This window comes from Triplophysa rosa, linkage group LG1 (genome assembly GCF_024868665.1).
Source record: "Triplophysa rosa linkage group LG1, Trosa_1v2, whole genome shotgun sequence".
In the NCBI taxonomy this organism is placed as follows: domain Eukaryota; kingdom Metazoa; phylum Chordata; class Actinopteri; order Cypriniformes; family Nemacheilidae; genus Triplophysa; species Triplophysa rosa.
The window spans coordinates 37,277,137-37,300,432 of NC_079890.1; the positions used below are offsets into that span (position 1 = coordinate 37,277,137).

A 23,296-nucleotide genomic window follows, 5' to 3' on the forward strand; every position below is an offset into this window, starting at 1 on the left:
CGATGTAGCTGGCGTAATCTCTAGTTGGGGATGGGCATTTGACGTTCATCTGGGCCTGGCGGAATCTCTCCCTACCTCGGGATGGGCATCCCGAGGCGAGGGCAGAAAGAGAATAATTAGCGTAGCTGCTGTTCATTAGCTATGTATTAGTGAGTGCTTGGCTGAAAAGATGTGTCTTTAATCTAGATTTAAATAGGGAGAGTGTGTCTGACCCTGGAATAGTATCAGGAAGGTTATTCAAGAGTTTAGGTGCTACGTATGAGAAAGCTCTACCCCCTTTGGTGGATTTAGTTATTCTAGGTGTTATCAAAAGTCTGGAGTTTTGAGATCTTAGAGAGCGTGATGGGTTGTAGTGTGGTAGAAGCTCTGTTATGTAGGTAGGGGCTAAACCGTTTAAGGCTTTATAAGTAATTAAAAGAACTTTAAAGTCAATACGATACTTAATGGGTAACCAGTGAAGGGTTGATAACATTGGGGTTATGTGATCGTATTTTCTGGACCTGGTTAGAACTCAGGCAGCTGCATTCTGAACTAACTGTAGTTTGTTTATTGATGCTGCAGGACAACCACTAAACAGTGCATTACAGTAGTCAAGTCTTGAGGTCACAAATGCATGAATAAGCTTCTCTGCATCAGCCACACATAAAATATTTCGCAATTTCGCAACATTTCTAAGGTGGAAGAAGGCTGTTTTTGTGACATTAGAGATGTGATTTTTAAATGACAGGTTGCTGTCTAATATAACGCCGAGGTCTTTAACTGTATTTGTTGGAGTAACAGTGCAGCCTTCAACTTGCAGGTTATAATTCAAAATATTCTGCTCACGTGTCTTGGTCCGATAAGTAATATTTCTGTTTTATTAGAATTTAAAAGAAGGAAATTACAAGTCATCCAATGTTTTATATCGTCGATGCACTCTGCCAATTTGGACAGCTGGAAGGAATCATCTGGTCTTGATGAGATATATAGCTGAGTATCATCTGCATAACAGTGGAAGCTAATTCCATGTTTTCTAATAATGTTTCCAAGGGGCAGCATGTATATGGAGAATAGCAAGGGTCCTAAAACCGATCCCTGAGGCAATCCATAATTTACTTGCGCTAGATTTGATGATTCCCCATTTAAATGGACAAATTGACGTCTGTCTGATAAGTAAGATCTGAACCATTGTAGTGCCTGTCCCTGAATACTGGTATAATTGTGTAAGCGATTTAATCAAGTAGACCTTGGAACCTTAAGTCAATTTTATTATGTCACAATTTGCATTTACTCAATTTTATTGTGTAACTTTTAAGCAATAAAATTGATTGAAATTTACTCATTTCTAATAAGTTGTATTTAATCAAAAAAATTGCTTGTAATCTGTTGCCATAATTTTATTGAGTAGATCTAAGGTATTACTTTTTACAGTGCATTGAGTCAGTCAAAAAGTCCAAATGTTTGACTTTTGTGCACATTGAAGTTCAGTACAGTAAGTGTACATACGGTGCATCATTTGTAACAATTGTACCCACAGAGCCTGTCTCTCTCACACGGTGGGCCGTCATCCTTCCCTGGCCGTGTGGATGGCACACAGCTGCGAGGAGCCTCTCAGCGGGGAAACATCACTTCCATCTGTCTGCAACCCAGGGTGGCGTCTATCTAGAGCACCGCATGCCCCGAGAAAAAGGTTCAGTGTGTATGGAAGAACATAGAGAAACTCTCCCATGCACCTGTTCCAGATTGTCCAACTCCATCCATTTGTCATGGTCATTTTGTGCCGCTAAAGGAATTTTACCCACCTGCACCTGGTTTAAATGGAAAAGCTCTTACGAGCAGAGAAATTCTCCCAGCGCCGTGTGAAAATATGACACTTGTTAACAGCATTTTGGCTGGTGGTATCCAGCGCACTTTGTGAGGGAATGCGCACTTCTCGACATCTGCTGACTATCGACAGATGCGACGATAGACGTGTTGCTATACGCGCTCGCAGAACCGAGCATGGACACCATCCAAGAGCATCATCAACAACGAGTCAAAGTGTGTGTGTCACGTGAGTTTGTGTGTGTTACACGCCGCACTCAATTTGGCAGGTGCGCATCGACAGACTTGAATTCGCGCCAAGTCGGCGGTGAAAAAAACGAGAGGGAGATAGAGGCCGTGCATCTGTGCGAGGTGACATATGGAGAGGCTTTAACTTCCAGAATTCGGTTAAGATCTTGAGCTTCTCTGGGCCGGTCTGAGCCAAGCAGGTGTGCGGAGAAATACGGGAGAGAAAGAAAAAGTTCAGCCAGGGGCTGTCGAGGAGTCATTCATAAAAGCCATTTTTCCAGAGTCGGAATGGGAGGCTTTAAAGAGACGGTTCACCCAAAAGTGAAAATGCTTATGTTATTTTTTACTCACCCTTGATAGTGACCCCTCATGATAGTTTTGTTTTACCTGTGAACACAAAATAAGAAGTTTAGCAGAAGGATTTATCATGTTCGGAGTCTGACTTTGCTTGTTTTTTTGTTGTGTGACATTTGGGGGTGGTAAAGCATTCTCCATTACAAGTGTCTGTGTTGTTGTTATGGTTCTATTCAGGGCAGTACAGTGTGTAGCACGCGTGCGATACAGTTTGGCAGGTGCATTAGACAGTGCCGCTTGTTTGTGTGAAGTGCGTTTGTCGTTGTGCTTGTTCGTGTGTGAGGTTAACTAATGGCGGAATTCTACTATTTAAATATGTCCTCTACTTGTTCTGCATGTCTATGAGTGAATGAGCTGCACACTTTAACATGTTACAAGCGTGACACTCGTGGATTTTTCTGTATCTCAATATACGAGGATGTGAACGCATGAACTTCATCCACAGAGTTGTTCTGAGTTTATTTTACGAGCATTTCACTGTTTGAGTGAAGCTACTGTCAAACACAACGAAACTCAAGCATCTTCGCGACAACCCGCCAAAATAAAAGTCTGCTTAATTTGAACCAGATGATAAAATAATAAACTTATAATGTTGTAAACTGCAGTAAACACTATAGCACACTTTAATATTTACTAGAGTAAGGTTTAAATATACTATAGTACACAAAAATTTTACTGCAGTTTAATGTATCAAATATTATAGTATACAGTATTTTATGGACAAATGTATTACTGTGTAGTAAAGCATTGAAAATACAGAACTCAAAAAAATGTAAAAGGAAAAAAACCAATTTGGGGAAAACAAAAAATTATATGGCCCTAATTTATCCATTTGTATAACGCCAAGGTCATGGGTTCGATCCCAGGGACTGCACATACTTAGAAACAAATGTGTAGTATAATGCAATGTAAGTCGCTTAAAGCGTCTGCCAAATGCATAAATGTATATGTAAGTGTATATTTCGTTATAAAAACATGAAAATATAAACTATATGCCAATGCACAACCACATGACCAAAAAATGCACTCCTCACGTTCGATTAAACCATCAATGTACCCATCAATGTACCCAACTATACCCAGCTCAACCACAACCCAACCATCCATCTTGGAAGTGCTAATGGTCCAGCTGATGGTCAACCCAAACCATGTAAAGCTGGATTTACCTGGATTATACAGAAGGCCACACTTGGAACCTTCATCTTGCTTCATGTGAGCTCAACATGTGTGCAAATGGAAAGCAGTGTTATTTTGTCATTGAGCTCAGCTACCTGGTTAAAATCCTAATTAAGCTCTCCCCTGTGCTGGCGCTCTATCTGTTTTCAGAGGAGAGCCTGGACGCCGCTGATATGCGGATCTCACTGAAGCGCCTGCTCCGGTCCGGTTCTGCCGTGGGCTGGAGGAGATAAGACACGCCGGCTGCTCGCATAACGCTCCCCTCCATCCTGACCTTATCGTCGGGAGCAAAGCAGGTCTGGGTCACAAACCGCCACCATCACACCTGTGCAGGAGACGACAGGAGCGCAGCGATTATAGAGGAATCATTATCTCACTTTTGCCAAAAAACGCATTTAATAGATGACAAACAACTGAGGGATAAACATACACTTTACATACTGTACACACACACACACATCGGCAGGGCTGGGGAGTAACGAAATACATGTAATTTAGTTACATATTTAAAATACAAAATTTGAGTAACTGTATTTCATTACAGTTACTTTTTAAATGGTGGTAATCAAATTACAGTTACATCCGAAAAGTATTTTAGATTACCAAAGTGATTACTTGGAATTTCAATGGCATTTATTTCATTTAAAAAATAATCGCAGTTTGTCATTTTAGTGTCCTGCTTTCTAGATGTTAGCATTACCATCTGACAATGAAACCGTTTATATTTTCTTGAAGTGCTCAGTCTGAAGTTGGACGTGATATATTTCCTATATCTAAGATTTGGAATGTTACATATTTTATAAAGAAACAAAACGATAATGCTGAATTTGCATGTAACTTTATAATGCACAGTTATCAATAGATATCCTACTCATTTGTCAAACCACCAGTTGCAAAAGATGAAATAATTATTTCTCGTCTATGCATTTTGTTTACATAAAAACTTAATGTTTATCATTTAATATTTTCATTGTTCTGCATGCCGCGTTCTTTTATGCCTATTTTAACTTTTCCGAAAGAAATATTGGAGACAAACCGAGTTATGAAGGAGCATCTTCTGAGCAATAATACTGTCCTTTGCATATAGGCCGAGGAAAGTCCCTGAAATATTTGTGGTAATGGGGATAAAAAAAGACGCTACAGTCAGGCCTCTGTTACACAAGTTCCACCTGTAACACATGGCCAAACTCCCCCCCCCACACACACACTACTCTCATATCCACTCTGCTGGCCACCATCTGTGGGAGTTTGGCAGTGACAGCCGGTACATCTGTGTGCACATCCCCTTTCACTTCTGCGCTCAGAGTGTGTGTGTGTGTGTGTGTGTGTGTGCATGTGCGTGTGTGCGTGTGTGTGGGCCAGTGGGTCACAGCTGTACACAATCTAATTTCTCAGTAGCAGAAACATAGCGACTGACCGGAGGGCTGAAAGCACCAGCCTTTAGAAAAACATATGTTCATTTTAAACTCTCTTTTACTGTTTATTATCATTTAAACAAGGTCCAGTATCAATAGTGGTGTTAAAAAGGCCTTCAATATGTCTAGTGTTTCTAGGTTCAGGAATGAGACTTTAAGTATTTGTGCTGCAGATATGATTCTCAGATTATGAGAATCAGCTTCTTGAGTAAAAAGTGCCGTTTCTTGGCTTTCGTGTTTTTCACTTGCTGTAGAAATCCTGTAAATTTACAATAAAAGGGAACACCACATTTAGGGACAACAAGAATATAGAGTCCTAAATCTCACAAATGTCTCTGTTACTAGAGTCTGAGTTTCAGAAGAGATGTCAACAATGTCTCAAACTGACATGCCCGGTTCTACGAGGGTGCACCCTCAAACCAAAGGAAAAGCACCCTCAGATGAAATTATTAATAGCGTATATAGCGTATTATTAATAATGGAAACTACAATTATCCAATAAAAGCATGATGCACACATAAACAACTTAGTTAATTAACACATAAACACAACCTTTCGAATTAAACTCTTAATTTCATTATGTCTGTATTCTTTTAATGGCGTTTTATTTGATTCATGTCTTCAGCGAGCGCATGTGAGCCTGTCTCTTTCATTGTTCACTGCCTGTTTGTAGCGTTCCACTCTGGAAGTCAACTCTGCTAGCTGTCTGGTAAAAAAATAAAAACATTTATCGTCCATGTTGTTCTAAAACAATGTAATTACGGACATCAGAAATTGGCTAAATAAAGCCCAAACAAGCAAGATGTTGGTCAAATCCCAGCGAGTGCCGCCGACGGCGCCGAGTGATCTAGGTGATGAAGAGCCTTACATGTGACATGCTTACAGAAATACCCCAATCGACCATTTAGTGGTGGCTGTGGAAATATTCGTTCATTTAGCTCTTCGATTTGTATTTCTCTTCCATTTAGGTGCTGTGTCCGCTGCGAGCGAGTTATACACCCATTGTTTACATGGTTTTAAATTAAATTATTTTTGTTAAATCTCATCCCTAACGAAAATTGCTATTTTATGTATTGATTACTTATTGCAAAACCATGGTTTTACAGTAACCATCATTTAACTATGGCTTTTAAATTTTCATAAGCGAGGTGATCTATTTCTTGGTAATGTGCCATTGTTTACGTTTTTTATGAATTTTACAGATTATGTTCTTATTACTAAATCTAGGTGACATATTGTAGTATATGGATAATACCATGTTTGGTGGTAATATTTTTAGTTTATTATGATTGCAGGCTATTTACAACATAATATATTTAGATATTAGTGAGCACCTCACTATTTTCAAAAGCACCCTCAGTGATTTGGTTCTGGAACCGGGCCTGCAAACTGAGCTCAGATTTGTCAAGTCTGCAATCAAAAGGCAATATTATTGAAGATCTCAATATGAAGTCAAACCCAAATCCAGATTATTTGACCTCTACAATCGACCTTCGTGCTCTTCGTGTCTCATTTTTTCTGTTTTCATTTCTCCCAAGCAATTTTAGGAGCAACATCTGAGACTAAGTTGATACACAACGGAGAACTCCATCAAATCTCCTAAAATAGAACAACATCTGAACAATACAGTTTTCCTCTGGGAAGCACAATCCAAATAATAACCAAGCAACAATTCAACCAAGCCAAAACCTTCCAAAAACTAATCAGGACACCTTGGCAACCACATAACAACGTTCTGGAAACTACCCACAGCATCCAAGCATCACATGATGTAAAACTGTGTTTTCTAAATCTGCTCTGATGCCAACTGCATAACAAATGTAAAGCATATGGGTCGGCAGAGTTATTCAGCAGAGCAATTCTGAATATTAATAACATCATGATGCAATAAGAAACAAAGCCTGTCTATGTTGCAATATGCCTTCAAACTCAAGAAACAAGCAATAGTGAGAGTGGAGGCGCTGAACCTGACCGAGCGTATGTTCAGCCCTGGAGGTGTCAGAGAGGAAGTCTGAATGCCAGGAGGGGCCTCTACTGTCCAGTAGGAAGAGGAAGCCCACAGACACAGCTGGATCCGGCCGGAGGAAGCCTGGACACGGCACCTCAGCACTGTTTATTTTCCTCTGGGGAACCGACCGCTCACATGGGGACAGGATACACATGCACGCATTTACCTACGCTGTAAAAAAACATATTTTTACAGAATTGTTCAGTTATTTTTTACAGATTTTCCACGTAAAATAAAACATTACTGTTTTTTTTACAGATTTTTGCGTATTTTTTAAATACGGTTAAATACCACAAATTTACAAGAATAATGGTAAAAGCGTGTCATTTTTCAGGGAAAACCATAATTTTACAGTTTATTTTTGGCGCCCCAGCAACAAGATTACATAAAAAGATTTTATATCCTGTAATTTTACCTAAAAATTTTATTGCTCCAGCTGATTTTGTCGCTCCGTTTTTTTACGGATTTTTTGGAGAGTCTAGAAATCTAGGTGAGGGCATATCAAAGACTTGTCATAAAGTTTTTAAGCTAATTTGAATCACTAAATGTTAACCCAAACCCTAACTTCAAGAAAGACCATTACAAAAAACATTATTTACTTTTACATCCATTTTACATCCCTATAAGTGTGAAAAGTACAGAAAAAGTTCACTAAAATTAAACAATAAGTATACTGTATAACATGACATTTATTCATTTGGCAGACGCTTTTATCCAAAGTGACTTACAAGTAGGAGAGCATATAAGCTTTTTGTCAACACGCTAAACAGTACCGTTAGTTTACAAGGCCATGCTACTATAGGAGGATTAAAGCTGAAGTAAGCAAGGAAGAGAATGAAAAAGATTAATTTGTTTTAGACACAAGACAGTTATTGGTTAGTCAAATAAATGCGGAACAGGTATGTTTTGAGCTGTTTTTTGAAAGTTGTGAAGGATGCTGCAGCTTGGGTGGAGGCTGGCAGTTCATTCCACCACATGAGAACCGAATGAGTAAAGGTTCTTGCAAGCGATTTGGTGCCTCACTGTGATGGAACAACCAGGCGTCGCTCACTTTTAAAATTTAATGATTTAAATTGAAATCGTATAAAACAAGGGTCTAAATATTATTTGAAAGGCTTAAAAAAATTATGTTGGCCTAGCAATAAACTGAGGCACTGAAACTATTACTGGAAACAAATCAAAACTAAACTAAAACTGAATTAAAAATCAATTACATTTATTGAATGTATTAAAATAAAAATATATTTACAAATAAATAAATGACAAAGGCATTTAAATAGCTATGAAAAAAACCTAAAAAATATTAAAATTAGCCTACAATAAAGCAAAAGTAAAAACTTTCCTCATGGAGACCACAGAGCTCAGATGACGACTGTTAAGTACTTAATTTCTAGATAAAACTTTTGAAAAAGTTACATGCTCTCTCATTCTCTCAGTCACTTTGGATAAAAGTGTCTGTTAAATGAATAAATGTGAATGTAGATAAGGCGTACTTGAAACATGCTACAGTACAGCGGCATTTGCATTGAGTAATTTAATTTCACCACAAACATTCGATTGCATTACCCTCCAAAATAATACTTCGGAATAGTAACGTAGAACAGCTACTCAAGTGCTTTACATCCCTCATGGGAGTTTTTGTCAGATTTAGCAAACTTGTAAAGATAACGTTGTCCCCAACGTATAATTATGTAAACCGATGCGCACACATGTTGCCCACTTGAGTACAGTATCAGCCCACACGGAGGCTAACCTCACAGCCACCCCACCACCCTTTCCTTGAGAGAGAGAGAGAGAGAGAGAGAGGGGAAGGGAGGATCATGCGCTCACTACATGCTGTCAGCCGTCACAGAGATGTCACTGTTAACCCAGAAACCCATACATTTTGAAGAAGAACAGCAGCATTTTAAAGACTCCCTAAACTAAAGGAAAAGGAAACGATTTGTGGCAAGCGTTCCAAAAAAGCGGATCCAGCAGATCGTTAGGTCAGATCTTTCCGGCATAGTCTTCTCAGCGGGTTGTGTGTGGGTTTCTGAAAGAGGAAATCTTACCTGTATCCCAACAAGCAAGTGACGATCTCTCAGGCTTCCGGGAATATCAAGGTGTGTATTTGTAGAACTCTGTTAGCAGATGCATTGGGATGAGATGACTGGCGAGGTCCATGTGAAGAGACCCAACAGGTCAGGTGTGAGGAGATCCACCTCGACCACTTCATTCTACCCCACCGCTCTGAGTGCAACCAGAGTACCAACCGTCACGCTGACCAGCCGGAGGATGATCACAGAAAAACGACCATTTCATCGATTAGCCCAGCATGCCAAGAGACAAGCCCCAGGTGAGTAGGATTTGGACACTTTTATTGTACATAAAAATGTCATTGTGTTAGGTATATGGCTAGTTGACAACCATACGTGTGTCCCATAGTGTGACATAGCAAAAATGTTGAAAATAATCTCGAAATTATTTTTTATATTTATATTTTCATATTAGAATATAAATCTCTCTTATGCTAGTTTTTATCTACATTTTTTGCTGTCACGCCATAAGACACATTTACGCATTTATTTGTCAACTTCCCACATGACAAACTGTAAAAGCAAAACTATCATTTACAATTACTTTAAATTGGCTGACGTCAAAGTGGTAAAGGTGACGTATGATAACAAGCTCACACAGGTGTCCTAGCAGAGCAGCATCAGGTGTAGTTTATTAAATGAGCCATGTTTTACAATAGTAAAAGTGTAGTAGGAATGTTTTCCTACACTGTTGACCATTTGTATGACCACAGTTTCACTATAAATACCAGGGTAAAACTATCTCTACTTTAACAAAACCATGGTTAATTTCTGGTTACCATGGTTTAACCATAGTACCCATGGTTTTAATGGTAGCAAAACCATGGTTAATGTTCGTAAGTGACATTTTGAAGTATATCTATTGTTTTGTCATTGAAAACGTTGTACTTGCTTGAGAAACCTTTCTTTGGAATGCAAGCCACCTGCTTTGGAATTTTATTCATCCATATGTCCTAAAGTATGGATAAGTGTCCACGTTGCAGCAAATGGTTTTGGTTTTTAGTCTGGTTTTCACTCATCATGCCGTGTTTCTTTTGTATAATAGCTGATCACGTTGCAAACCACACTCTTATAAATGTGCTTCACGATGACACAGAAGAACCATTTTTGTCTAAATGGTTCCATAAAGAACCTTTAACATCCGAAGAACGTTTCTGTTTCCCAAAAGGTTCTTTGCCTCGAAAAAGGTTCTTCAGATTATAAAAGCTAAGAAAGGGAGGATTCTACAAAGAACCAAAACCTTTGACTGAATGTTTCTTATCGGAACCAAAAATAGCTCTTCGATGGCTGTGAAGAACCTTTTAAGCACCTTTATTTTTAAGAGTGCATGAAAGCTATCAAAATGACATGCAAATCATAAAACATGAAACATAGGGTCAGTTGTGGCCTCGTGGTTAGAGAGTTGGACTCGTAGCCAGAAGGTCGCTGGTTCAATTCTCAGTGCCACCAGGAAATGACTGAAGTGCCCTTGAGCAAGGCACCTTACCCCCATTTGCTCTGCAGTGATAACTGCCCACTGCACCCTACTTGTAAGTCGCTTTGGATAAAAGTGTCTGCCAAATGAATAAATGTAAATGTAAATAAAACCGGCAAAAAACCACTCAAGTCCAGCCGAAGATTCAATGCTAAAGTGGCAATTTTAAGCTACACTTTGTAGCCTTGAGTTTAGCTCGCGTCCAGCCATAAATACTGTGTACAACATCGCACACTACCAGCAATAATGAGCCGTGTGCGTGTTTCTCTGATAAGCACAGCATCATTAGGCTTAGCCATAAACATTTCTGTAACTCGGTGATAAAATGGCCGAGGCAAGGTGTTAAACGTCCCGAAGGCTCTGGAGCTCAAACACCGTCAGCTTGTAAACAGCACTGCTTTGTTTCATGCTACCTGTCCAGGTGTGTGTATGTACAGAAGGAGAAGGGTCTGACGGGAGATGTAGTGAAGGGTTAGGTAATGAAGAAGCCTTTCATGTTGGCCGATATAGAAGTGAATGCGCTCACAGATGTAGCGCGACTCGGGCACAACTGCAGCGTACGATAACCGCTTGTGTCCTCTCTCTACATCTTATCACATGCGGCATACACACCGGACTGCAGTTAGAAACAGCCACCCACATGTACAACAAAATGGGATTCCTGAACGAATAAAAAGAGAGAAAATGATCAGAACAAAGTGCCGTTTCTTTGCTATCGCAGCCAGCAGAGAGCTTAGCTACACTTATCCACAGTTATTTGAAGATGTAGTTTGGATGATATTTTGGAGTCTCGGCACTGAATGCATGATCGTGTTCGAGGGGAAAATGGGAACTCATCTGTCCTGAAGTTTTTACCAGCCATAACAAAGACTAAATCAATATGTCCTCCAGTGATAATAACTCTGACTGAAATCCTGAAATGTGGTGCCGTACGGACACTCGTAGAAATGTTTCATTGGGTGTTAATGATGCTGCAAAACATTAACATCGGTAGAAGCCAGAGAGAGACAGAAAAGATCGTTTCAAGACATGTTGATTATACACGTACATAAAACCACGGTTCACAAAATTAACCAAATGAAGAGTTCTTTTAGTATTTTATTTGACATCTTTCACCAAGATTACAAAACACAGATGTTTCGGCTCAAAACCTTTCGGTGCACTTCTTCTTTAACGCACTGAAGAAGACTTGAGACCAAAATGTCTGCTTCGTCTTCCTGGTAAAATAAAATAAAATGCTTATCATGCCAATCAGGAATTAATGTACGTATCAAACAGAAATACACACCAAAACAAACTGACAAAAGCGCACTGTGCAAATGGCTTTGTGGGATTACATACAATCTGTACAGTCATGGCCAAAAGTGATGTCTCACTTCGTAAAATTACTTTTTATCCAAAGTTGTATTAAAAGTCCAGTGTATGAAATTAAGCGGCATCTGGCGGTGAACTCCACCCCTTCCTTTCGAAGCACTACGATGGCTGACACAGGACTAAAATGCTGTGACATTTTCGCTTCTTTGCTGAAGGAGATAACGTATTTACAAAACGCGTTCTGTAGAGTACTGCAGGAACACATGATGAATTCCATGTAAGGGGACCCGCGGTGTATGTAGATAAACAAAACTCATTAAAACTCAGGTAATAAACACATAACGCTTCATTATATAAGATCTCTGAAGACATAGTTATGTATATTATATTGCATTTCTGTCAATAGATGCTCCAAAAAAACTACATATTGGACCTTTAAAACTTTGTATTCATGTTGCGTAGTTGAGCTTGGAGTGTAAACTCAATCTCAGCTTTGAGAAAAATGTAGGGCGTCTCAGAAAAAAATGACACACAACACAAGAGCAAATCTTATTGACAAAAGAGAATCAACAAAATATTAATAACTGATAAAACTACTTAATGTTTGTTTTGTTTACGGTGACCTTTTTGTTTTTCTATGCACTTTTTTGTATTTAAACAAAACCATATCATATAACAAACCAATCTGGACATCCCTCTTGACATCATTACATTTACATTTATGCATTTAGCAGACGCAAAGCGAGTAACATTACATTATCCTATACATTTATACATAGGCATGTGCAATCTCCTGGTATTGAACCCACAACCTTGCGTTGTTAACGCAATGCTCTTACCACTAAGCTACAGGAAAGCTATTTTGGCACTTTTGGCAACAGCTATATATTGCATTTAATACCAAAACGTATTTTATAAAGTAGGTAAAATCAAATAATAAATTATATTATTAGATGCCTGTGAGAACTGTCTACACATAGAGTTGTTTCACCTTACTTAGGGTTAACTACAAAGAAGTATCACGCGGTAATAAATAGTTTGTTAACCCATGTTTGGGTAAAATATGCTACTGTTGGTTTAATATTAACCTAGAAAATGTCCAGATCTCACCCAAACACAAGTTTAAACCCAGTATGTGTTCGTAAACATCATGATGGTAATACCATGGTATTCTTTAAATAGCCTTTGAGTGTTATAAAAACATCATGCAATACAACATAGAAAATAATGTGAAATTACGACACCACACTGTACTTCTTACAACAACACACTGTAAAAAACGTTGCTGTAGTTTTGCAGCAGGTTTGCCAGTAACTTACTGTAGATTTAATTTACAATTTTGTTTTAAACACCTCACCTATTTCTTATATTTTCTTTCATGAAACAAGACAAAATATCTTAGGTCACTTTTCTTGTTACGTAAATGTATCGTGACTTAAGACGTTTTAAATATTTTGACTAGAAAACAAGACAAAAATGCTTAGGAAGAATGTAATTTGCTAATTAAAGAAAGTGTTGCTGTGCTAATGCCAGTAATGAGACCAGAGTCTTCATGCTCATTTTGAATCTCAAAAGTCAAAGTGTTTTAATTGTGGTTAAAGTAAAGTTGAACTCAAATTGAAAACAGTACTAATAGGAAAGTAATTAAATCACTGTAATTTTACAGTTTACGCTGTAAAACTTTGCTGTAAATTCTGCAGCAGTTTTGCCTGTAACTTACTGTAATTTGATAACTACTTAACATTTTCCTATTAGTACTGTTAACTGTTTAAATTAAACTTTACTTTAATCAGAATTAAAAAACTTTAACTTTTGATATTCAAAATGAGCAAGAAGAGACTCATTATGGTCTCGTGGTCTCATTACTGGGATTACACTGCAAAAAAACTTCGTAAATTACGATACATTTACATAACAAGAAAAGTAACCTAAATATATTTAGTCTTGTTTAATGAAAGAAAATATAAGAACTAGGTTAGTTTATGTTTAAAACAAAATGGAAAATAAATCTACAGTAAGTTACTGGCAAACCAGCTGCAAAACTACAGCAAAGTTTTACAGTGCACTTACTGTAAAGAATATACTATATAGATGTGTATATATGCAAGCACGCTGCACAGCATTTATTGGACTGGAGAAGAGGAAGAGAAATGGAGACAAAACAAGAGAGAGAAAGAGAGAGAGAGAGAACAGTCATCCTCCCTATTTCCTCTACACCAGCGTTGTGGTCTCTATGAAGAACAGATGTTCACAACTTGATACTGCACATCAACCCCCTCTGCCTGCTATCTTCAGTCCCAGCCTGCCAACTGCCTGAACACACACACAAACCCAAAGTCAGGGTTTAACTATCAGCACACGCACACCTGCGAGGGCACATCCACGCACAGATGTGCAAATGAAAACACAACCATTTCTAGATTTCACACCATCGCAAGTGTGAAGAGGTCACAAGTAGGAAATGCAGTCGCTTTAATATTTCAGTTGTTTCTCCTAGACAGCAGTGGCACTGAACGGAGAGAGATCGGAAAATTTGGCTTACTGTAAGTCTGCTGCCTCTCTTCGTTTTGTTACAGAGGGAAAAAACTCAAGAATCACAAATGTGTCTCCCGCAGTTTCAGAAGAACTGTGCTCAGATTTGCAAAAATATCAAAGTCTGCTATGAAGAGTCAAATACTTGCAACATCAAGTTATCTGAACTATTCCATCCACATTTATTTAAAGTACTACATCCTATTGTATGTCAACATACATATTTTTCTCTCGTTGGATTTTAAAAGAAACACCTGAAGCAGATAAAACATTTTGAATCGAGAAATAATAGAGACTTAAGAGAATGTTTACAATTAAAGGGATAGTTCACCCAAAAGTGAAAATTCTGTCATCATTTACTCATCCAAATGCATTTCTATGTTCTGCTGAACACAAAGGAAGATATTTGGAAGAATGCCAGTAACCAAACAGATCTCATACCCCATTGACTCCCGTAGTGGGGAAAAGAAATACTATGGGAGCCTTTGGTTGCTGTCATTCTTCCAAATATCTTTCGCTGTGTTCAGCAGAACAAAGACATTTATGTTTGGAACAATCCGAGAGTGAGTAAATGATGAATATTCATTTTTGGGAGAACTATCCCTTTAAGATTTTCACGGCTCAAGACCCAAGGTTTAATGCTAAATCACTGTTATAGGATGAAAATAATAATTTCTTAATCCCAGGAGTGTCAGGAGAACACAACTAACATGAAAAATCAAATAGAAATGACAAAACAGAAATTGAATGTCATTCTGTTGTGTGAGAAACTCAGAACACATATTTCCACGTCACTTTACTCGGACTTTAAATATCGCTATAAATATTGTACCGCATGTATTACACTGAGGTATTATCGCGCCGTGAGATTGAGATATCGTGACATATAATTTCTATTATTTTTGCAAATATTCTTTATTCTTACATTTATTATATATATATACTGTACATATTTATTTATTGTGTATGCTAAACTGATTTGTCTGTAAAGCTGCTTGTGCAAAATGCACATTGTGCAAAAGGGCTACAGAAATGAAATGCAATTGAATTTAGCGTGCGCATTAGAAAACCACTGAAATAAAATGTTATTTTGCACTCGCAATACGCGTTACATTCATGCAGAAAGACAGATGTTGCTGGTGCAGCCAGCTGTCAATCATATACTGTATAATCACACCACCCGAGACCAGACTTCACTGTGGGACTTGCGGACACCACTACCGTGGGTTTTTGGTCCACTCAAACTGCACACATCTGCCTCCTTCTTTTCCAGCAAAGAGTCTGGAGATGTGATTGTTAGATGCATGCTCAAGTGCATGGCGCAATAATCTGTTGCGCTATGCTGCATTTCAAAACGCGCTTCATTATCTCCCTCTCTTACTCTCTCTTACTTCCAGTCCTGTCTCACATCCTCTCGTGCACTTCTGTTCTCTCACCCCGTTGAGAAACGGCAAGCTCTGCACGCGCACACATTTCTCCACCTTATTTAATCTCTGCGATTCAGGACGGCGATAGCGAGGAAGAAAAGCCGTGCCCCGCGCCTCTCCGTGTAAAATCGTACGACTCCATTGCCTGTTCCACCGCCTGTGGCCACCTTCTCATTAGATAAACTCCCTCTCCGAGCGGCGGCGCTTAAAATAACTTTCATTTACTGCAGCCTGTAAGGGTGACTCAACAGGGCCACTGAATGCCAGAGCTTCAGCGGATGAGGACAAAGACAGCCAACAAAAGAGCTGTGTTTCTGTCCGCTAGCACCCAGCCTTATCTCTTCCCAGCACTCTGGATGGCGACTGCAGCCACAGGAAAGGATTTATAATGTGCCAGCGACAAAAAAAAAGATCTCCGGGCCCGAACCTTTTCCCTTCGCTTTCTCTCGAGCTGCATTTCAGACAGTCATTTCCATATGGACACAATAAACCCAATCAGACACGAGCATCTCTCCTCTTCTTCACCATCAGATGGAGAAAGAGAGAAAGGCCGACAAGGACATTTTAATGCCACTAGGTGAAGGTCAGCGCACGAGGGGTGGTGTAGATAGGAGTTTATAATAGAGAGGTTTGAAAGGCGATCGTTGGGATGAGAGCGGACCACAGTGCTGTAGTCACATCAACAAAGACCTAAATGAAGTTCGGAAGATCTGTCAAGCGCTGACACTGACAGGCTGTCGACCGGCTTACCCTTGTGAGAGCATCGTGCTGTCAATCAAATTGTTGTCGTGGCGATAAGAATCCCGAATCGCTCTTGCGCCGTTTGCTGTAACCGTACGGACAGAAACACAAACCCAAACAGATGACTTAAGTGTTTTACTGTATTTAAAGGGAAAGTTCACCCAAAAATTGTGTCATCATTTGTTTTCACCCATGTCATTTAAAACCTGTATATCGCTGCTGCTTCTGAAACCTTACATCTCCATATTTCGTGATTTTTGCCACAAATCATTATTGTTAGTCACCCTTTACGTTTGTCACTGGGTTTCGCAAATATCTAAAAAATAAAACGTTTTTAAAAGTGCTTGTCAACTTTGAAAACACATTATGTACTCATTTAGTAATCAAAATACGCTGAAAGAAATGATACTTTAAACTAACTGAATTAAATTATGGACAGTGGTTCCACACAACAGAAATATGTTGTCTCTACTCAAATACTTAATGTATGATGAACTCAACTGAACTGAGTAAACTTAAACAACCATGTCCAAATAATGTCCAAATAACTTGAATGAATTAAGTTGATCCTACTAAAAGCATTTAAGTAGAGATAACATGTTTCCATTATGTGGAACCACTGTCCATAATTGAATTAAGTTAGTTTAAGGTGAGATATTTTGTGATATAGCTGTTATTTTTAACACACACTAAATAAGCTAAATATAGCTCTTATTGTTAGGAGTTAGCCAGAAGTTGGTTTTGTTACACCTATGGCATACCCCAAGTACTTGGCTTTTTTATTAAAGCAACTTAAAATGTTAATTTAAAATGTAAACATTTAGTTAAGCCAAAGCATTACTGTTTTTAGTCCGTTTAACACAATGCAATTGTGTTTGAACACAAAACCATGGTGTTAAAACAAAATGAATTGTTTAAATAAAGTGAACAGTATCGTAAAATCGTTTTTCCCGAAAACTGCAAATTTGGAGATTCAAGGTTTCGTAGGTAGTGACTCTACGGTATGACTCTTTGTTCTGTGGAACACAAAAGAAGATATTTTGAGAAATGTCCCGGTGGTTTAGTGTCCATGCAATGGAAATCCAATGTTGTTTGGTTACCAACGTTCTTCAAAATATCTTCTTTTGTGTTCTGCACAGGAAAGAAAGTCATACAGGTTTGAAACAACATGCAGTGCACACAGGACCTGCATTACATTGTAAACCGTATTCCGACACATCACATGTGAAATCGAACACACACAGCTATAAATGTTTACGAGCATGAAGTACAGTTTATCGGCCCAACACATCCATTCATTGTCAATGAGAGGTTCACACACACAGTAGCAGGAGTGTGTAAGCAGCATGTGTGGTCTGAGCGGGACCTGGCGTGGTAAGACACGCAGGGCTATAACTCCCCAGCAGGGAAGAGGGCCATAAACACTCCATCAAGACGCAGGACAAGCAGTCATCTATCTGCCTGACAGCCGGGAGCTCAGCCTGTTGAACAGCACGTTGTTGAGAAATACTGTAAAGAATTCAGGTACAGACCACTTCGGAAGACGTGAACGACGCTGGTCCAGATGAACTTCCTCTTTCAGTTTTTTAACACTGCGCAAACGTTTGAACAGAATCCAACCAACGAAACATTTATAACCAAATCAAAATGTTAAAGGAACAGTTTGTCCCCAAATGAAAATTCTGTCTTTATTTACTCACTCTCAAGTTGTTCCAAATCTGTATACATTTCTTTGTTCTGATGAACACAGAGAAAGATATTTCGACGAATCCTTGTAACCAAACAGTTCTTGCCCCCATTGACTACCATAGTAAGAAAAATGTTTATGTTTGTCAAAAGCGCCGCAAACCTGTTTGCTTTCCTATATCCTATAAAATATCTTCTTTTGTGTTCAACAAACCAAAGAAATTTACAAACTTTTTTTTCCCACAGTATTTAATCATTTAAATAGAAGAGTGTTTTTCTATTTCCTGATAAACAGTCAATATGGACGTCCAAGGTTTTCGAATTACAGCAACGAAATATGAATTAATAAAACATTTCTATGAAAATGTTATGTGAACTATCCAATATGGACAAACACAACTGTTGGTTTAAAACCTAGAAAATGTCAATTTGAGTTTTGTTTTATAATACTGAATGGATGAATAAACGACCCAACCATGAGTTGAAACAAACCAGCATTTAGCAAATTGAAACTGTTGGGTTTGTCCTTGTTTTACACAACCATGGGTTAAATTAACATTTTTTTGTGTGTGTACACAAACTGTAACACTGTCGTTAAATGTGAATTTAATTTTTGTTCAAATTCTTCAAAGATCTTTGAATAATTAACATATTTCAGCATATCTGACTTCAATGTCTTGCAAATACCTTGTTAAATCTCTTCTGAGACTATTGGCATCATTTTCTCCGTAGAAAGCACCTGACAAGCAAGAGACATCTTTCTAACTTTTTCAAGCCTCTGGGTTTGTGTGTGTTAAACACTGAGATAACCTCGCTGTCACCCGAATAACTGAGCTGGTTTTCTTCACCTCTAACAACCAAAAGCCCTTCAGCATCTCCTCTCAACCCGGGTCATCCCTCACATAACATCACCTCAGTCTCTCCTCGCTGTACTGTTCTGTACGGTTTAAAACAAGCCGTTGTCTGATTATCTGTGTCTCTGAAACCGCTGACCTCGTGCTTCAGAACAGTCCCGTGTTTCAAGACTGATAGCATCCTGGCGTTTCACGCGATTAGCTGGAGACGGTTGCCCTTGCCAGAAGAGCTTAGACTGACACTTGCGTTAATGTAGAAAAATCCTGACATATCTGGGCAGAGATTGCATGTCCACAGCCGAGCTGACCACATATCAGTATGACGGATTAAGAATTACGGGTATAGAGGACTGAAATTGTGCAGGATTTGTGCGACGTGTACGAGAGGAGGGGAGCAAGGCTGAGTTTTGATCTACTGTAGTTGGAAATCCAGTCGACATCAATTCATTCACAGACATACACAACAGTAAAGATTGTGCTCTCGAACAGCACGTTGTTTTAATGGTGAGACAATAGAAGGTACAGGGCAGCTGCATCTGTGTACTTTACACGGCCGATTCACGCTCCAAGGTCCGAACAGAGCTTGCCATGTTTGTTCACACGTCTTTTACATCCCTACATCTCCGAGTGGCGGGTAAGACGTGCAGATGCGAGTTTCTCACAGGCTCACCTCCAGTGACGTCATCACCAAATGGCTGTTGTTGTTGTTTTAACCCATGGCCCATGGTGTCAAATATTGTTAGTTAGTTTAATAATGTAATTCATCTCATCTAGATTTATTTAAACCAATGGTTGGGTTTGTTTGCATTTCACTTAAATATTTTTTATTTTTTAAGCATGTTTTAGTGGCTCAATAAAGCATGTGGACACGTGCATTAGATCGCAAATTGTATTTACAAGACAAATATCACAAATGCACATATCATTCAAAGCATTTTGCCAAAAGAAAATGTGTGTTAATGTGATGCGATGAATTTCACCTGTTTTTTTTACTCTGCTGGGACACACCTGTATGAAGGGGACATCTTTATCCCATCAAAAATCACCCTGCGACCTGCTAAGTCATTAAAAAAAGAATAGTTTTACTTCAATTAGCTGTTTCTATAAAGCTCGTAATTTCTACGCATCATTGTGACATTTGGTTGTGTAATACAATTAAATTAATGCATTTTAAGATTTTAGGGCCTCTATTTATGCGATTTGATATGGGGATAGTCCACCCAAAAATAAAAATGAGCGAAGTTGTTTGGTTACCAACATTCTTCGAAATATCTTCTTTTGAGTTCTGAAAGAAAGGCAAGAAAATTACGAAAGAATGTTCGTTTTTGTGTGAAGTAAACCCTTTAGGACACGACAATATTCCCAAAAGCTCGCTCTTAGGATGTAAAAATGAAACACAACAAAATGCTTCTGTAGAATAAAATGCTCATTTGGTAGTTATGTTTTAAAAACATCACATCTCCCATCTGATTTCAATACCCTCGATCGGGCTTTGGGTACCAGATGCCTGGCTGTCAATTGCCTGATGAATGCGAGACTTTGCGCTTCGGAGCTGATGCGAGGAAACAGCGGCCCCTGGGGGCGCTCTAAGGAGCCTCATCCCCGGCAAAGCCGGACCATCAATACGGCTCTCTTGAGAATAAATCTGACATTTTTATCAGAGACAGGGACGGTGCTTATGATCCCTTAAGAATTGCAAAAAAAATGTGTGCACATCCTAATTATGTTAATAGCAGGTCTATTATAAGTGTGGTATGAATTATATTAGGAATCGTCGATATCTGAGGAGACTACAGCAGAAGGGAGCAGCGAGGGAGGCAGGCTGTCAGCTCGTGGGTCTGAGAAGCTGTCACACACACACAGTTGAGAGAGAGAGAGAGAGAGAGAGCGAGAGAGAGAGAGAGAGAGAGAGAGAGAGAGAGAGAGAGAGAGAGGGGTTAGGAGCGCAGGAGCACGCATCTCCTCTCCAGATGGTGCTTTAAACGCAGACAGAAGGGTCATTAGACAGCACACCAGCTTCCAAACCACTGACAACAAAACAACAAGATAAACCAAAACGCGAGATGGTGCACAGAGAAACAGCATCAGTGAGCTGGAGATACGAATAATGTTTTTAACGGAGCGGTTTTGCGCGTTCAATGTGAGGGGAGTTCGCGGTGAACAGTTACTGGAGTATTAACGCGAAGATCTCCGAAACCCTCCGTCAACGAATCGTTTGCGGAGAAGAGGACTTTTTGAAGGATTTACCACAGACAATACGGTTTCCACTGCACTTCTGCTTGGTAAACGAAGCACTGGTGACGATATTAAAAATCTGTTTATCCGACACGAGGAATCCTGGACATCTACTGTGGAATACGCAATATAAAACGCACCAAGAACGCGCGATCCGAATGGAAGGACTTTGTGATTTTTGGGGGTGAAATCGAAGCAAACTTTTTCGCCTCTCAGTGCATTTTTATGAAGACATTTGTAAAGGAACGTGATACCAAAGTCTCGCTACTTTAATACTAAAGCTCCGCTGTTTTTGCTTTTCGTGCGATAGATATATTTTCCTGAAATTGAATTACCTCATCATTTTTTTACTACCACGTAAAACCAACATCGCGTGCAATCCAAAGGAGTTCAGGACTGTTTTCTCTCCCAAAACCTCTTCGATAAACGGCATATTTATGATTTTCAGTCATTTTGGAAAGTTGCCGTTTCGACGAGGATCGAGGCGTAATAATCGCCGTTGATTTCTGCGATATTTTGCGCGTGGATTATTTTTGGCTGCAAACACTTCAGTTTGACTTCGACCTTCACAAAGTAAGTGTTTCAGGACTATTTTTAATACTTCGTTTTTTCGTTTAATATCAATGTTTGTTTTCTAAAGAAAAGCATGCTGGACTGTTTGGACGATGCATTTAACGCAGGACAGGTGTTATGGAGCCCAACAATAATAGAGATGAAAAAATAAGCAACGCAAATATACACAGTCATATTTATTTCGTTTTAATGTTAAATGATATGCTAGACATAAATTCAGCATGTTTTTAAGACAAAAATAAATCAAGCAAGTTTACTTCGAACATCCCGATAACGACCTAAAGTTATTATCGTAAAAATGCATTGATTTATTAGGAAATGACATACGCATATTAATATACAAACAAAAATATGACTTAAGTTATTTATTTCTAACAGTTACTACACTAATGATATTGAAATGTGTTAGTAATTCTTATCTACCTGTCAAATCTTGATCTAAATACTGAAACCTTTGGATTTAAACTTTTGAGAGATTATCAAATCCAATACTGTACTTTTGGTCTGTTCAATAATAATTGTTTAATATTTTCAAAGGTAGTCTCAAAATCTTTTTTACTTTAAAACAAGACCAAATAAAGATATATAAATGAACCACATGATATGTGAGAAAGAAACCATTTCAGGATGGGTTCGTTCTCACTAAAGAGCTTTAAGCATCTTATCAACTCTGCACTTGTCCATTTAAATATGATAAATCTTCTATGATCATAGCATTTAAAATGTAATCTGGTTTATGATGATGAATGGTTCAATACAGCACTATGTGCCCTCTCACTTATAAATGCACTGGCAGATCAAACCACAATTACTGTTCTGTTGCCCCATCACTTAACTGTCCTTCAATAAAGCCCCATCAGCATATGGTGATGTTACTGGCCACCACTTTACTTTTTTAATTGACCCTGGTAAAGATCGGCTAAATTATGAATGAATAGACAGCGATAATTCTCCACAGGTGAAACCGCGCGGTGACCACAGACCATCCCCAAACATTACCACCAGATAGCCCTATATAGCTTTTACAGGCACATGTCCCTGCCGCATGCACTAAAGCACCTCTGCTAAGAGAAAGCCAATCATTAATCTCTCCGAGTGGTTATTCAATTTGTTTTCATGGCGCTGTGAGTAGATTTATATGGAGGTTGTCAGTATATGGGGTTAAGACAGATGGCCGTGAGGAGATGCTGCTTGGCATTGGGTAGTGTGTTGATGTGAAGATGTGAAGATGCTGGATGGCTTTTGCAGCTTCTGTGACGACCAGAATCTTGGAGTCTGTGTGAACATAAAGCTCAATGGGAAGTTTCAAAAATAAAAAACAATCATTTGCAATGACGTACAGTAACACTGACCTCAAAAAAAGCATAATTAGGTGAACATTTGTTAAATTAATGTATTCCT

General features: G+C 38.8%; 1 protein-coding gene across 3 annotated transcripts in view; it reads left to right on the top strand.

The window, feature by feature from the left end:
- Positions 1-8,820: 8,820 nt before the first annotated feature.
- cbfa2t3 (CBFA2/RUNX1 partner transcriptional co-repressor 3) overlaps positions 8,821-23,296 on the top strand; it is a 55,517-nt gene continuing 41,041 nt past the window's right edge. Inside the window, exon 1 of one of the 3 annotated variants that reach the window (XM_057341243.1) lies at positions 8,821-9,319. In XM_057341243.1, the coding sequence (XP_057197226.1) occupies positions 9,115-9,319 (205 nt within the window). In that variant the 5' untranslated portion in view covers positions 8,821-9,114. Of the gene's footprint in view, positions 9,320-20,996; positions 21,896-23,296 lie in introns of those variants that run through there. The other 2 variants (XM_057341172.1, XM_057341386.1) reach the window with 2 other exon arrangements.